General features: G+C 35.5%; 1 protein-coding gene and 1 long non-coding RNA gene across 2 annotated transcripts; both read left to right on the top strand.

The window, feature by feature from the left end:
• Positions 1-7,006: 7,006 nt before the first annotated feature.
• Positions 7,007-8,032, top strand: LOC135629285 (cell division cycle 20.2, cofactor of APC complex-like). Its single transcript, XM_065136459.1, has one exon. It carries the CDS (start codon positions 7,007-7,009, stop codon positions 8,030-8,032), a length of 1,026 nt encoding a protein of 341 aa, XP_064992531.1.
• A 975-nt stretch (positions 8,033-9,007) lies between these two features.
• On the top strand, positions 9,008-15,126 carry LOC108951899 (uncharacterized). Its single transcript, XR_010493011.1, has 3 exons — positions 9,008-10,563; positions 12,554-12,740; positions 13,790-15,126. It is a non-coding gene; the product is annotated as an uncharacterized LOC108951899 (long non-coding RNA).
• Positions 15,127-15,676: the final 550 nt, after the last annotated feature.

The raw sequence follows: 15,676 nt of genomic DNA, 5'->3' as shown, positions 1-15,676 counted from the left end.
TCGAAGTTTTGCTTTACATGTGCAGGATTAACTTCAATAGCTTGAAGGCATAAAGCAAGTCTACCGGAGTCAAGTTCGATGGGTGTTCGAGAGTCCACCAGAAGTCCGAAGTTTCATCGGAATTGCTGCCGGAACCAACCGAGAAGAAATCGGGGACTTGACGAAGTTTTCGGAAGTCCATCGGAGTGATCGTTAGAGGTTTACAGAGTTCACCGAAAAGATTCGGCTACTTGCCAAAGACTCGCTGAACTTGCCACAAGATCGGGAGCCTACTGGGAGTCCGTCGGAAGAAATCCGAGGGTGTATTGGAAGTCCGCCGAAAGTTCACCGGAAAGCTCGCCGGAAGGGAACTCGACATTGCCAGTTAAAAACTTGCTTAGGACTATGTCTTAATTTCATAGTTTGTATGTAATTATGGTTAAGATTAAGGGTTAATCCTATAACCCAGTTAGGGGCCAATTGGGCCCAAGTTTGACTGGTTTGGGCCAAGTTTGGAGCCCAATCAGTGAACTGAAAGAGTTTAGGCAATGGCACCACCAGACTAGGTGGTGGCACCGCCCAGAACCCGAAAGGTCAGGCGGTGGTACCGTCGGACTAGGCGGTGGCACCGCCCAGCACCCGAGAGGTCGGGCGGTGGCACCACCAGTAAACGGTCAATGTGACATTGATAGGCGGTGGCATCGCCAGCTCCGGGAACCCAAAAGAAATTCAAATTTGGAGCCCAAATTTGAATCCTCTTGTGGTTTATAAACACCCCTCAATTCTCAATAGAGAAGACAACCTTTTGAGAAGTTAGAAATTGAGAAAAAGCCTTAGCAAAGTCTTTAGCAAAGTCTTGTTTTCAATAGCTTAAGTGTTCACCTCCCTCTTTCTCTTTGAAAAATCTGTAAGAGTATGAACCACTTATAAATAGGTTGTAAGAGGGGTATTTAGTCCTTCCCCTTCAAAGTGATTTGCTAGTGGAAGTTAGGAGCCTCATCGAAGAAGGCTTCGCAAGTGGATGTAGGTCATTTGACCGAACCACTTTAAATTGTGGTGTTCCTTGAATGTGCGAGTGTTTAACTTTGTGAAACATTTATTTACTTAGCAGCAAACTTTCGGTTTTCATCTCTTTCCTTTACTCGAGCTATTTTTACTAAGTCATCCTTTGTTAAATCGAAATCTCTACACATTTACGAAATCGAATTCAAACTTATGAGTTTTAATCCGCTGCACTAATTCACCCTACACCCTCCCCCCCCTCTTAGTGCCGCTCCGATCCTAACACATATATGGTAGGCATTACAATCAGTAGAGGTTCGGATATGAGATATCCGCCGGAGCCCTTATCTTATTGGATATCCAATAAGCCCCTGAATTATTGGATCCTATGGATGAGATCCAATAAGAGCTCATGAGAGATTATTGGATAGAGATTCACTAATCTAAAAGGCTTGGGTAATTGGATACAGATCCAATACCTAATATGGGAGGATCCATTAGGGTTTGACAGGGGACCTCTATAAATAAGAGGGATTTATTGGTTCATAGGCTAGAGTCATTGCTTGCCTCTCCTATTCTCCTCCCCCAATCCACCTCAGAGCAAGCTTGGAGTTTTGAGGAGCGTCGTCATAGCCCTGCTGTGTGGATCACCACTAGAGAGGAGGACGCTTGACCTCCACCCTCTCATAGAGATATACAAGGAAACAGGGATATACGATCTCCCTAGGTAACACAATCTATTCTATATGCAGTTTGTATCGCGGATTTTTTGCGCACCAATCTTCACATGATGACGAACATCTTTTTGGGAAATTGGGGATTTTGTTTTCTTGTTCTTCCACTGCGCATGTGATGTCGCCCCCAATCTTTCCCAACAGAGATAATATCATTTAATAGTAATCACTTTGACCTAAAGATTGGACTCCTAATTCAACACTATGGAAACTCTTTTTCACTTGAAGAGTAAGACTAGTAGTGGTCAAATGATTGCCCTAACCACCATCTTATTTGGGGAGAGTAATAATATCCTAGGAAATCAGATAAAGCCATTGGTATTATCAAATTTCTACAAAAAGAAATCCTTAATATAATATTCTGAAACACTTTCTTAAGCATCAAGACATTTAAAACATGAAAAAGGGTGATATTTAAAAAAATTAATGAGGGTGATCTAATTATGTATTTTGATAATAAAATCAATTGATGAGTTTACAAACTAATATACTTTTGAGAGAAGTGATATAGGAAATATATCGATCAATGACTCGAACCATCAAGGGCAAATTGTCAAAGTAGGAGAATCAGACATTGTGCTAAGAAAAGTATTATATTGGAAATTGGACATAGATTTGGACGATTGAACTTTATGCTATAGGTTTGGGCATCTTGCTAGAAGGATCAGATATTATGCTAAAATATCAGATATCGTAGAAAAGTTGACGTGTCAATGGATCGAGCGATATGTCGATGGAAAGGGTGACATACCAGAGTTTCAGATAAAGTATCAAAAGATTGGATAACTTGCCAAAATAGCATATAATATGTTGAAAGCTTTGTAATTATGCAGGATATGTTGTTGAATTCTTAAAGTCTTGTTTGATGTCTTTTTGGGTCAAACTAAGTTAGGATTAGGCCAAAACCATGCCAACTTGTTGATAAAGCCAATGGGCTTTGACCAAGGTTAAATTAGGCCTATTAGAAGGCTAGAACAATAGACTTGAGTTGGCTTGGACAGTGGTACTGCTAGGCTTAAGCGGTGGTACCGCTTAAGTCAACCAATAAGCACAAACAATATTTGTCAGTGCTACCGGTAGTGGTACCACCAATATTGATGGTGGTACTACTTAAAATTTAAAAATTATGATAGTGGTACTGTCCAAAAGTCTAAAATTGTAATATCAAAAGTTATAGCGGTAGTACTACCATGTGTCATCGATAGTACCGCCTATGCCCTAAAATTTCAAGGATTTAATTTTTTTTGGCTCCATTTTTTAAGCTTCTTGGGGCTATAAATACCCCACTAAGGTTTGGTTGATGGAGCATCAATTTCTGAGTTGGTGAATAGTTGTAGCTCTCTCTTTGGATATTATTTAAGTCTCTTTCTCTGAGTTTAGAGGTAATTCTGAGTTATAGGAGATGAGAGATATTATGAAAGAGTGAGTGTAGAAGTTCTCTCATAAGCCTATTAAAAGGATAAAAGCTATAATAATGATAGTTGATTTTCATCCGTTGGAAAGAAGATCAGTAGTGAAAGTCAATGGCCTCGACGAAAGAGAAATCGAGAGTAGATGTAGGTCGAAAAGATTGAACTACTATAAATCGATTTGTATTGCTTCTCTTGATTTTGATTTGTTGTTACTTACTAATTTACTTTACTCACAACCCTTACTCACATTTTTGGTTAATTTCATTTTCAATATGGATTTATTGATGGACCATTAAAATCGGTTGAAATTTATTGTAATACTAATTCACCCTCCCCTCTTAGTGTCATTATGATTCTAACACCTGCTAGCTTAAGATAACTTATATCTATTCCAAGAATCAATCTTACCATTAAGACTTCAACATAATATCAAAGGGCCATTTGAGAATTCTATGAGGGATGATCATAGTACTAAGGTATTTAAAATGGAACTTTCTCACTTTGATATTAAAGGAATGGGCATCATGTCTCTTACCAACTCTCATGCTACGAGAAAAAAAAAATCATATTTACTAAGATTAATGAGTTGATTTATAAGAGTCTCATAAGCCTTGAGATTATCCTTAATGGTTTCGCAAAATCTTTTATTCACCCTAAAGCATGTCAAAATATCATTTGCATATATAATCTGAGAGAAACAAATACATTTTTAAATTTAAATAGGGTGGGCAACTTATCTTTAATAGCCTTACGAAATAGGCAAGAAAGGATTTGGGCCATAATGATATATAGATATAGGGATAATAGTCCCCGATACCCCTATTGCTCTTGAAATACCTTAAGCCCTTACAATTAATAAGATATGAAAAGATATAAATAGAAATATAAGTTTTAATCCAAAATATAAATTATATAAAATAATTTAAAAGAGTATAAATGCAAAGAATAACATCCGGTCATATTTTTTTTCAAGATCAATTTTAAACATAACTAAAGGACTCTTACCCTTATTTCAAACATAGAATGAACCACTTCTTAAGTTATCAAAATATTATCATGAATACTTCTACTCGAGAGAAAAGCTAATTACTTAATACGAAACAAATTATTCAAAAGAGATTTGATATGAGAAGCCAAAAGCTTAGGCAAAACATTATACACCACATTACCTAGAGAAATGGGATGAAAAATATAAAATTTTTCTATGAATGAAATATTTAGGGATGAAGACAAAGAAGGTTCTAGCCTAATCAACCAACAAAAATGTATAAAAATATAATTAATTAAAAGCCTCAACAAGAAAATATAATTGATAAAATTTAAAAATATACCAATTAGTCCCAGGACTTTTACTAAAGTTGAACGACCTAATAAACTTACATATTTTATATTTGTTAAAGTATCTAATTAACTCAGAACCTTGATCATTAATAATAAATACTATTCATATTAGGCTAAAGGGATTTAGAATTAAAATAAAAAAAATTAGTTTATTCATATCCCCACCAAAAAATTGAGAATAAAAGAAGATGAATTTACGAGAGATAAGCTCAACTTGATAAATATACTATTAGTCACTATGAATGTAATGAATAAAATTCTACTTGTATCTATCAATAATTAAATTATGATAAAATCTCATATCTCTATCCTCATTTTGAATCTATTTAAACTTGATCTTGACCCAAGTCTTTAGGTTAACATACCTAGTAAGAGTCTGAATGTGATTATAAAGGGATCCCAACTCTATAACATTCTTGTTTAAGATAATAGCAATGACATATAGAAGCTCTAACTTATTAATATCAACCTTCGCATTAATATCACTCAAAGTATTCTAATTCCACTTAGACAAGACTCCTCTTAAGTAATAAAGGTTATTAAATAGAGAAAGCATCTAAATATACCAAATATGATGGTAATTTTACAATGAGTTACTAATAGAAAATATATATTTCTAATGTATTTTCTTTCGGATATTTCAAGCTATGACTATAAATACATGGAACAATTATATTGTTTAACCTTGTCTTTCTTAATATTTTTAAATATTTTATATATGAAAATGAAATATATAAACCTTATACTATATAAGATCATTGGACAAATACAAAATGATGGTGATTGAAGTATCCAATAATATAAGAATACAATTTGAGAAGCCAAACTCAAAAGAGGTCATGTTGAACATAAATGCATTTATGTAGTTGTTAATATAAGAGAATCCAAAAATATGCTTTTGTCCTATATCGATTTGTGTTGGATTGGGAAGAAGGAAGAAGAGAAAGTAGTGAAGGAGAAAGAAGAAAGAAGATGGATCAAAGGAGGAAGAAAAAGACAAAGTGATGGAAGAGGAGGAAGAGGAGACAAAGTAGTGAGAAGGACATGAAGAAAGAAGAGGAGAAGGATAAGAAAAGAGTATGTACGAAAGAGAGAAATGATGACTAACAGGTAAGCACCATCCAATGACAATAACATAATGAGAAATATGGTGATTCTAAGGTTTTCATATATAATCTAGATTAGACCACTTAAAATAAGAGCAATTCGCATACCGATGGATCCATATCTAGACCCATATCTAGACTAGTATGTACAACATGTTTTATACCATTTCAAGTGGTATGACGATTTTTGCTACATATGTAATTTTGTTTGATGGATTTTACCTTCAATCATTTTATTTTAGAAAATCAAAATTTTGCCTAAAAAAAAAATCTTACTTGATAAGCTTGGTTAGTTTCATATAATCATCTCTTTTCCTCTTTTTTAAGTGTTCATATTATGATAAAAATAACTTTATTTGTAATGTAAAAGAATACAAATGATCACAAAACTTTATCTTTTTATTTTTATTATTTTAATATCTTATTTGTTTCTTCATCAAATTTTGTATATCATTGTTTTGCTCCGACAATTTAAGATGAAATTTCAATGAATTTTGGTTAGAATTACAATAATAAATTAATATGATTAAAACTGATTAATTGTCATGTTTTCTTAATAATTCAAGCAATTACCTATTTATCATCTAAATTGAGAATGGTAAGTAATTAGTTTTGTCTAATTGTTAAATATTTGTTGGATTAATTAGATACATAATTTATGTGAATAAAGATCGTAGTAAATTTAACATTAAAAATAAGATATATTATAATTTGAGACTCAAAACCTAGTGTATTAATAAAAATATTATCAGTTTATAGATATTATTTAAAAATTAAAATATCATAAAATAAAAATCTTCGTTTTTAGTGACAAATAAAAGAATATCAAATCTCATATATTAATAATAATTTTAGTAGTTTAAAAACATTGCTTCGTACAAAAAATACCATGTCTTATTTTTTTAACATACAAATTCTAAAAGAATAAGGTACACCAAATTTAATGTAGATGTAGCAGTATATAACGGTGTGATGTCAAACTATCCGCTACGTAGATTGGATAAATATAACGGAACGATTTTAGAACGTAACGCTTGGGTTGGGTGGCATCTATATAATCCGAGGGTCCACTCTGTTGCAATCACAACAACTTCTCTCCCCTCGCGCGCACTCCTCCTCTCGGCTCTCGACTCTCGGCTCTCGGCGATCTCGTCGTTCTGCGAAGGTCGGAACTGCTCTCCGACGAACACGAACGGGCACAGCTGCGAGGGTCCTTCCCTTCGATTTTTATTGCGGTGATCTCATTTCTTTCTTTTTTCTCTTGGTTCTTCATCCGTCGAAATTTTGATTCGGGTTCAGAATTTTTGTTGGTCTTGGGGTTCTTTTAATCGATTCTTGGTTGTCGAATTTCTTGTGGGAAGATCGATCTTTCTGGTTTTCTCGATCGTTTTTCGTCACCTAGCCAGTCTCGTTCTGGTTTCGATTGGAAAATATGTCTTCTTCGCGTTCTAGGCGTGTGGAGTACGACCGCTTCATCCCGTTCCGGTCGGCGATGGACATGGACTACGCACGCTTTGCCCTAACCGGGCCTTCGAGACCGCAGCGTGATGGTTCGAGGGAATCCCCATCGAGCGTGGCGTACCAAAAGCTTCTTGACGAGTGCATTTTGAAGAACAGGTCTCGTATCCTCGCTTTCAAGACTGCACCTGAAGCGTCGGCCAGCAAGCTGCCCGAGTTTGACGAGCCCATTCGGCCGCAGAAGAAGCAGCAGAGGCGAATCCCTAAAGAACCAGAGAGGGTTTTGGTAATCCACGGCTTGTTGGATGATAATGTTTTGAATCTCCTCGACTGGGGAAGCAATAATGTGTTGGCGATTGGCCTTGAGGACGCAGTGTATCTCTGGGACGCTGCAAACGAGTCGACTAAGCTTCTACAACCCGAAGAAGACAGAGGACCTATCACTTGCATCCGCTGGTCGCCAGACTGTGCAGTTCTTGCTGTCGCATTTGGCAATTCAGATTTATCCCTGATTGATCCAACAACAGGACATGTCGTGGATGGGATGGAAGATGAGAACCAGGCCCCTGTGTTGTCACTTGCATGGAGAAGTAATTCAATCTTGACAGTCGGAAGATTTGATGGCACTGTTGTTGATTATGACTTTAGAAAGGATGACATGTTCATCTGTTTCTATAATGGGCATCGGTGTGGAGTTTGTAGTCTTAAATGGTCCGTGTTGTCAGGGCGGTATTTGGCGAGTGGAGGGCAGGACAAACTAGTGCACATATGGGATGCTTGCATGCCTGTCTCACGTCACCATCCACGTCAACGTCAATGGCTTCACAGGATTAGCAGCCATACTTCCATTGTGAAGGCCGTTGACTGGTGCCCGACTCGGAGCAACCTGCTGGCTTCTGGTGGAGGTTGCAATGATCATTGCGTTAAGTTTTGGAACACCGTTAATGGTGCTTGCTTGAACTCGATTGATGTTGGCTCTGAAGTTTGTGCATTGCTATGAGACAAAAACAAATCTGAATTACTGACCTCCCATGGTTCACCGAACAATCAACTCACCTTGTGGAATTACCCATCCATGACGAGAGTGGCTGAGGTTTCCGGTCATTCATCCCGGGTTCTTTCCTTGGCTGAGAGTCCACTGGGAGGTGTAGTAGCTTCTGCAGCAGCAGATGAGACAATCAGGTTTTGGAATATCTTTGAGAATCCCAAAATAACAAAACCTGAACTGCCCTTTGCCCAATTTAATGTTCTCATAAGATGAAAAGGCGGATAGGTGGAAATGATTAAGATTCCAAATGGAAGACTTCTCTAGTGCTTGACATGAAGATCTGTTGTTGGTAACATTGCAATGGGAAGTTTCGTGGTGTCAAAGAGGCAGCACATTTTCATACAAGCGCATGGATTCAAGATCTTCAAATATGAGCGCAATCGCCTAAGGTAAGTTAGAAGCCTTACAGCCTTTTACAGCATTTTAGTAGGCTTATTTACAACATGACTATCATTGCAGCTACGAGTTTGATTTTTGTTTCCTATTTATTGTTTATCATTTCATAGTTATCAATATGATTATTGCCCAATTGATGAAACATGTGGTCTATAATTATTGCCCAATTGTTATAATCTAATTATGTGGTTTAAAGCAAGGTTCGCCATACCGATGTGTACCGCCCGGTACGGGCGGTACGTACCGGTCCGAGAGGCGACCGGTACGCGGACCGCCCTCTACCGGGCGGTACACCAAAAAAAGCCTGTATCGGGCGGTAACGGTCGAAATTTCGACCGTTACCGCCCGGTACCATTCGGTAACGGTCGATTTCGACCGTTACCGCCCGATACCACTCGGTAACGGTCGAAATCGACCGTTACCACACTGTAGCAGTGCTACAGTGCTCCAACGGTCAAATTGACCGTTGGAGCCATTTCTCCTCCTATTTAAACTAATCTTCTCTCCCCTATTTCATTATACACTCTTAAACTCTCTCTCAAACATTTCTTTTCTCTCATAAACTCTATAAAACAACGATTTGTGAATTCAATCGAGGTAAATTTGGGAAGATTAAGAGGAAGAACTTTCTAATCAAGAGGTATGAGTCAAACTGCTCGAGGAACTACCGATACCCAATGGTCACACTCGTCCGCCCAACGTGCAAAGGCAAAGGGGAAGGCAATAGCATCAGTTGCATCGTTGGAAAGAATCGAGTCGGGCGACGAGACACCTTCACAATCACATTCTCTTTCTCGTTCGGTCCAGATACATGACAGCAACACGGACAGCAGTGCCTCAACAGATGATGGCGGTGATACCGGGCAGTCGTTGGTCTCGTATGCACAACTTGAGGGTGGTGAATGGACTGAGGAGCAATATTTTACACATGCCACTCAAGATTCAGATCATGGAACTCGACAAGGTACTGGTTAAGTTTATGCGCGGAAGGGAAAGGAGAAGGGGAAGGGGAAGGCAGTGGATGAATATGAACAAATGCGACAGAGCATACATGATATAGACACAGAAAGAGACTCATCGTATTCACAGCCATCGTATTATGAAGAATCATATGGGCAACAACAGTATGGTGATAGTTGGTCATCCTTCTCTGAGCAACAGCATGATACAGAACAACACCAATATATGCCTCAAGAGCTGCCTCGGACAAATATGATTTATGACGATCAATCTACGATCAGTATCACATTGATGCATCAATGACATACGGTGTATCAATACACTATGTCATGGGATCAATTTCATGATTGGGTCCAACAAAAGTATCATATTGATATGTATCGGATTGAGGACCCCGATCCACCACCCGTAGAGGCCCGTCGTTCGTTTTGGTGGTAGAATTAACAATCAGGTATATCTAGATATATGATTATTTAATTCATTTGAATTTTAGAGTTTATATTGTAACAAAATAGTCTAACAATTCAACTGATTTTTCTATAGATATTTCAATCTATAACGAGCTGAAATACGAACCTCGAACAAGACTACCTCAAAGCCCGAAAAAGATATGTGATGCTATTTTTACCAAATTTACATTGATTTTGCTAAACTTATACTATTACTATATTTATTTGTAACTTGAAAACTCTATCCTAACTTTTTTTTTAATTTTCAGGTATTTTCGGAGGGATAAATCGGTGAAATCAGGTGTACCGAGCGGTACACCTCGGTATACCGCTCGGTACGCCGTACCGTACCGTACCGAGCCAGCGTCGAAACGCCGGTACGGTACGGTTCGGCGAACCTTGGTTTAAAGTGATTTCAATTTGCTTCTCTTGTGTTTCTTTTTTGTAAGGTACTATCTTTGTTTCATTTTTGTTTGAGAATTTTTGTGCAGACTATATATTTTGTTGTGTATGCTAATCATGCATAATTAGATCAAACCGATAGATGCTTATTATTTTTTTTCTTTTTTGAGCTGAGATTTCTTATGATATTCAATATGGCCTTGGTATCACATGAAGACATCACATTGCACACCTAGAAGAGTGTTTGACAATCGAGATATCTATGCATTATAAGAGGTAATTGCCTATGGCCTTATGCTTCTATTTTTCTTTTCGACTATAGGTTTCCTATGATATAAGTTAAACTTAAGAATTTTATATTCTTTTAGGACTATAAAGAAACTTTGAAGATTGAACTGTGTAGCTCTATTGCCAGAACAAAGCACTTGCAATATGGTCTTAAGTATCACATGAAGATATCACATTGCCAAAACAAACTTTGAAGATTGAACCATATAACAAACTTCAGATTTCCTTTTTCATTTTTTTTTGAGTTGAGATTTCTTATAACATTCAATATGGCCTTCGAAAGATTTCTAGAAGTGTGTTTGACAATCGTGAGATCTATGCATTATAAGAGGTAATTGCCTATGGCCCTATGCTTCTTTTTTCTTTTCTAACTATAGGTTTCCTATGATATAAGTTGAACTTCAGAATTTTATATTCTTTTAGGACCAGTAAGAAACTTTGAAGATTGAACTGTGTTGCTCTATTGCTAGATTAAAGTACTTTCACATGATGAATTTAAAATCTTGCTATGGTGTCTTTGCTAAATCTTTATTCACAGATACAAGGATATTAAAGCATCTTTGGATTTGCTTAGAGGGTGAAAATATGGAAACTTATGGTGTTGCACAACTATAATCATATTCAACAACTAAGAGATCTATGCATAATTTTGATCTAAGATGTAACTTATGTCTTTATTTTTTGGGTGACTAAAGGTTCCCTAAAATATCCATTAGCCTTCAGATTTTTTATGCTCTTTTAGGACCATTCTAGAACCTATGAAAACTTTTATTTGGTGTAGATCTTATTTCACTATGGAGTACTTCATTTCACTTGAAATAGTGTTTTTGTTTTATGTTTCTTTGCATATACAAAGATACTAAAGCATCTCAGGATTTTGTTTAGAGGGTGAACAAATTTAGAAAATTGTGGAGTTGCAAAACTAGAATTGTGTTTGACAATCAAAAGATTGTTGATCAACCACTCAGATATTGTTCAAAAAACTGTTCATGAAATGAATAATTTCCAATTTAAAAGTTTTTGAAAATAAAGATAAGTTCAAGAGTGAAATCCAAGCCTAAAATTTTCTATTTTTAGTAAGATGTGTCATAATTTCTATAGAAAGCAGTTATTCAACCTAAGAGTACTGCAAACCACAGTATATACCATTAATAGTAAAGAGATACCAAACAAATAAATCTATGAGTTTGATAAAGGTGAGGCATTGTAATTCTGTTTACTATGTTTTTCCCTGTGAAATGAACAAAAATATCAAATTTATGTGTGTTTCCATGAATAGATTAGGTCTTCTGCAACATGATACACTTCAGATCCTAAGATAGGGCTTGAAAAATAGTGTCAAATGGGATATAATGCAGTTCTAAATTTTAGAAGTTAGCTTACTAGACCAACAGTTCACAAATGCTTCATTATAGTGATAGTGGAGTAGTTCGGGTCCTTCCGATTAATAGGATCTTCATTAAAGGTTTCGATTTGTGATTGTTTCAGTTTATGGGATTTATCTTGCTGAATCAGCTGTAGTTGTAGCAGAGTGGTAGCAATGTTCATGAGCTTGATAGACAAGCTTGTTATGTTTCATATAAATGTTCACCAATTAATGACATGGCTACTATTTCAGTATTTTTTCAATTATGTTGTTGTGGTCATTTACCACAAGTTTCAGCATCCAAGCACTATATCTGAAATTTGCCTTTTGTAAGTATAAAACCAACCTTTGAGTTGGTATTTCTTGTTTCCAACTTCCCCATTTGTTTACTGAGATTAAGGTAGCAGAAGCGGTTGTGATTATTTATTGCGATTCCAGTAATATCACATGTGGTACCAAGTTTGAATTTGACATGATAATTCCAATTGAATTATTTAAGTCATCATTTTTTTTAATAATCTATTCATGATCTTGTTGGTTGTAATGGAGAAACAAATTGAATATTGGGTAAGCATTTGAAGTTTCTATCACCAAAGTTACCATCCCTTCCAGCACCTCTACCTTTGTGCCCCTTGCCACCGTCATATATATCTTGTAAACTATCATTGGCTTTATGGACAAGGCTAATGCGGTGGAGATTGATGATCCTCTGAAAGCTCCAGAGCTTGATCGAGACAAACAAGAAGCTGCACTGAAGCTCATGGCCAACGGTGCATGCACCCTTTGCAACACTGGGAAGGTGCATATAAAACCTTCTTTTTCTCTTGATTAATGGTTGTTGGTGTTTGAATTATAAAACTAGAAATCAGTTTTATATTGTGAAATTATGCATTTTTTTATTGATGCGTATATGGTTAGCTCACCCTTATTATCCAGAATAATAATTATTCATACCGGTCAGATTTTGTTATTACCCCCTCTGTTTCAAATGGTCTGAATATTTCGTACATGATGTGGAGCCATCCATAAAAGATCCTTCTACTAGATGCTTGTTAGTGTTTGACTTGAAGCCTCACACTTTGAATATAAATTTGAGAGAATATGTACATGAATGAACAACCAGTTTACTTTTTTTCCCAAAAGTGGACGACTTTATATAAAATCTCCAAGCTGATATGCTAGACATTGTTTGTCATAAATGAACTAACAAAATGAAAGAAAGTAGGGAGAACTCGCGAGACTGAATGTTACATCTTTGGACAATGTATCGAACTAGAAGCTCAGCTTAAACACATACTTTTTTTTTATTTGAATTAATGAATTGGTCCTCTCCTCTTTTTCTGTGCTTTCTGAACTTCTTAATGAAATAATTCAAATTGTTTTGAAGAGTTCAATTATTCCAAGAATTACTTCAATGCATTTTAGTGATATACTAAGTGAATTGGTTTTGCAAAAAATTTAGAAGTCATCTGTTATTTTTTTGTTGAGCATGCATATGGATTTTAAGAAGGAATATGGACACCATTTTTAAGTTCCATCATATTTTTTCCTCTTTTTCCCCTTTTCCTCCACAAATTTACGGTAAGGGTCTTTCCATTACTGTCAATATTACAGCAAATGTCTACTATTAGTCATAACCGTCAATATTTTCAGCTTCATACAATGCGATTTTGCCTAACGTCACTATGATTATAGATTAAGTTGTTTGTAAATTGTTTCATGTTTAAAAATATTTCACCTCCAACAATTTTCTCATAGACTGCCATTTGTGATGCTTCAGTCATATGTTGAGGCTTACCTTTCATTCATGTTATGATCAAGGCACATTGCTTTTTTTTTTTCATTCAGGGACAAAGAGACTTAGAGCATTGATGTTTCATTTACTAGAATTTGAGAATCAGGTTCAAGTATCCTTTCTTTGTTGAATATTTTGGCTACTCCTTTACTAGAAGTATCTATGGTGGTTTCTCAAATTTTATCATTGAAAAGTCTAGTGCTCTAATTAATTCTCTTTCTTGTCTAACTTCTTGCCTGCCCCTTAACATTCTGTAATCTTTTTATCAAATTAGTTATAATTACTAACAAAGAATTGTGACTTCTATTAGTCTTTCTGTTATTTAAGAAAGAAAAAAAGAGATCTTATCAAATTCTGGATTGCATTCTAGATATTGCTCTTCTATTACAGATCGTTCATCAATAATATTTTTAGACATGTTTCGATTCCTTTAGACTTTGTTTTTTCTCCTTTAGTTATATCATTCATCAATAATAACATTCCATAATCTTTCGAACAAATTAGGTGTCGTTACTCATTACTAACAAAGAATTGTGACTTCTATTAGTCTCTCTGTTTTGTAAGAAAGCAAAAAAAAGACCTATCAAATTCTGGAATTGCATTTTAGATACTGCTCTTTATTATAGATCATTCATTGATAGTATTTTTAGACACATTTTAATTTCTTTAGACTTTGTTTTTTCTCCTTTATTTGTGTGTTTTCCACTTTGCACTATTCTGGCTATATATTCTGTAGCTAATATTTAACTAATCATTTCATCATTTTAAAACTGACAATTTATCATATTAAGAATATAGGTTTTCTTACCTTGTTGGATTTGCATGTAAAGGTACTGAACATAATACCTTCGCTGTTGATGAGTCACTTAAAGACTTCGCACAATTAGCTATTGGACTTTCAGTTGTTGGCTCTACTTTTCAAAATTATGTTTTTTTCCTCACATTTGAACATGAGGCAGCAAATAGTTTCCTCATTGCTCTAAGTATGCATTTCTAGATGTCTAGAATCTAGGAGTATATTATTGCTTTGGCTGTCATAAATATAGAAATTCAAAAAATAGATCTTTCTGAGATATTTTTTTTCTGTTGTTATGTAGTCCATTCTCTAATCTTATATAGGAAATATTTTATTGATGTCAGTCATCTAGTTTTATGTGACATGCCATATTTAGTAATTTGTGCATCTCTGTGTATTTGCCTCGTTCAAGATTCAGAGTGTTCATTGTACCAACAACAACAAGAAGCGAAGACATTATGGGTATCTACTATCATTTTCTAAAATGTTGTATGATTGGTTATAACCATTTCTGACCTAGTTCCCAGCTCAGAGCAACATTAACATAACCAAAGAAACTGATAGCACCAACACTTGAGAGTAAATAAATCTAAATCACCACTGTTGAAATTGTATGACACCCATTGGTTATAACCATTGGGTGTCATACAATTTCAACAGTGGTGATTTAGATTTATTTACTCTCAAGTGTTGGTGCTATCAGTTTCTTTGGTTATGTTAATGTTGCTCTGAGCTGGGAACTAGGTCAGAAATGTTTTTAAAAAAATTGAAGAGAATCTCAAGAAGTGAGAAATCATGAAGACAAATGTCCATCTTTAAATATTTTTATGATTTTAAATAGAATATTAAATGCAAAGCTACCTTTCTTGTGATCTTAGAGTTCTCTCTTGGTGATTGTTATTTGTCATAGCTTGATAAGGATTAGTAACCAGATGACACTCACTTAATATGGATTGTTTCTCTTTTATTTTCAAATTTGCTGTCAAGTAGATGCTAATATAGACAAATTCCAACGATTTATGACCTCTCCTTGACCTTTAGGTGTTAATGTTGGTGTTTGTCTTGATGAAATTTGGGACTCAATTGCTGATGGTTTTAGTTTGGTCATTTCTCAGATGATGGCGTTTGCAATATGTAGATATGG

The sequence above is a fragment of the Musa acuminata genome, chromosome BXJ3-1 (assembly GCF_036884655.1).
Source record: "Musa acuminata AAA Group cultivar baxijiao chromosome BXJ3-1, Cavendish_Baxijiao_AAA, whole genome shotgun sequence".
Taxonomy (NCBI): domain Eukaryota; kingdom Viridiplantae; phylum Streptophyta; class Magnoliopsida; order Zingiberales; family Musaceae; genus Musa; species Musa acuminata.
The sequence above is the reverse complement of the archived record's forward strand: the minus strand, read 5'-3'. Positions and strand labels throughout refer to the sequence as shown.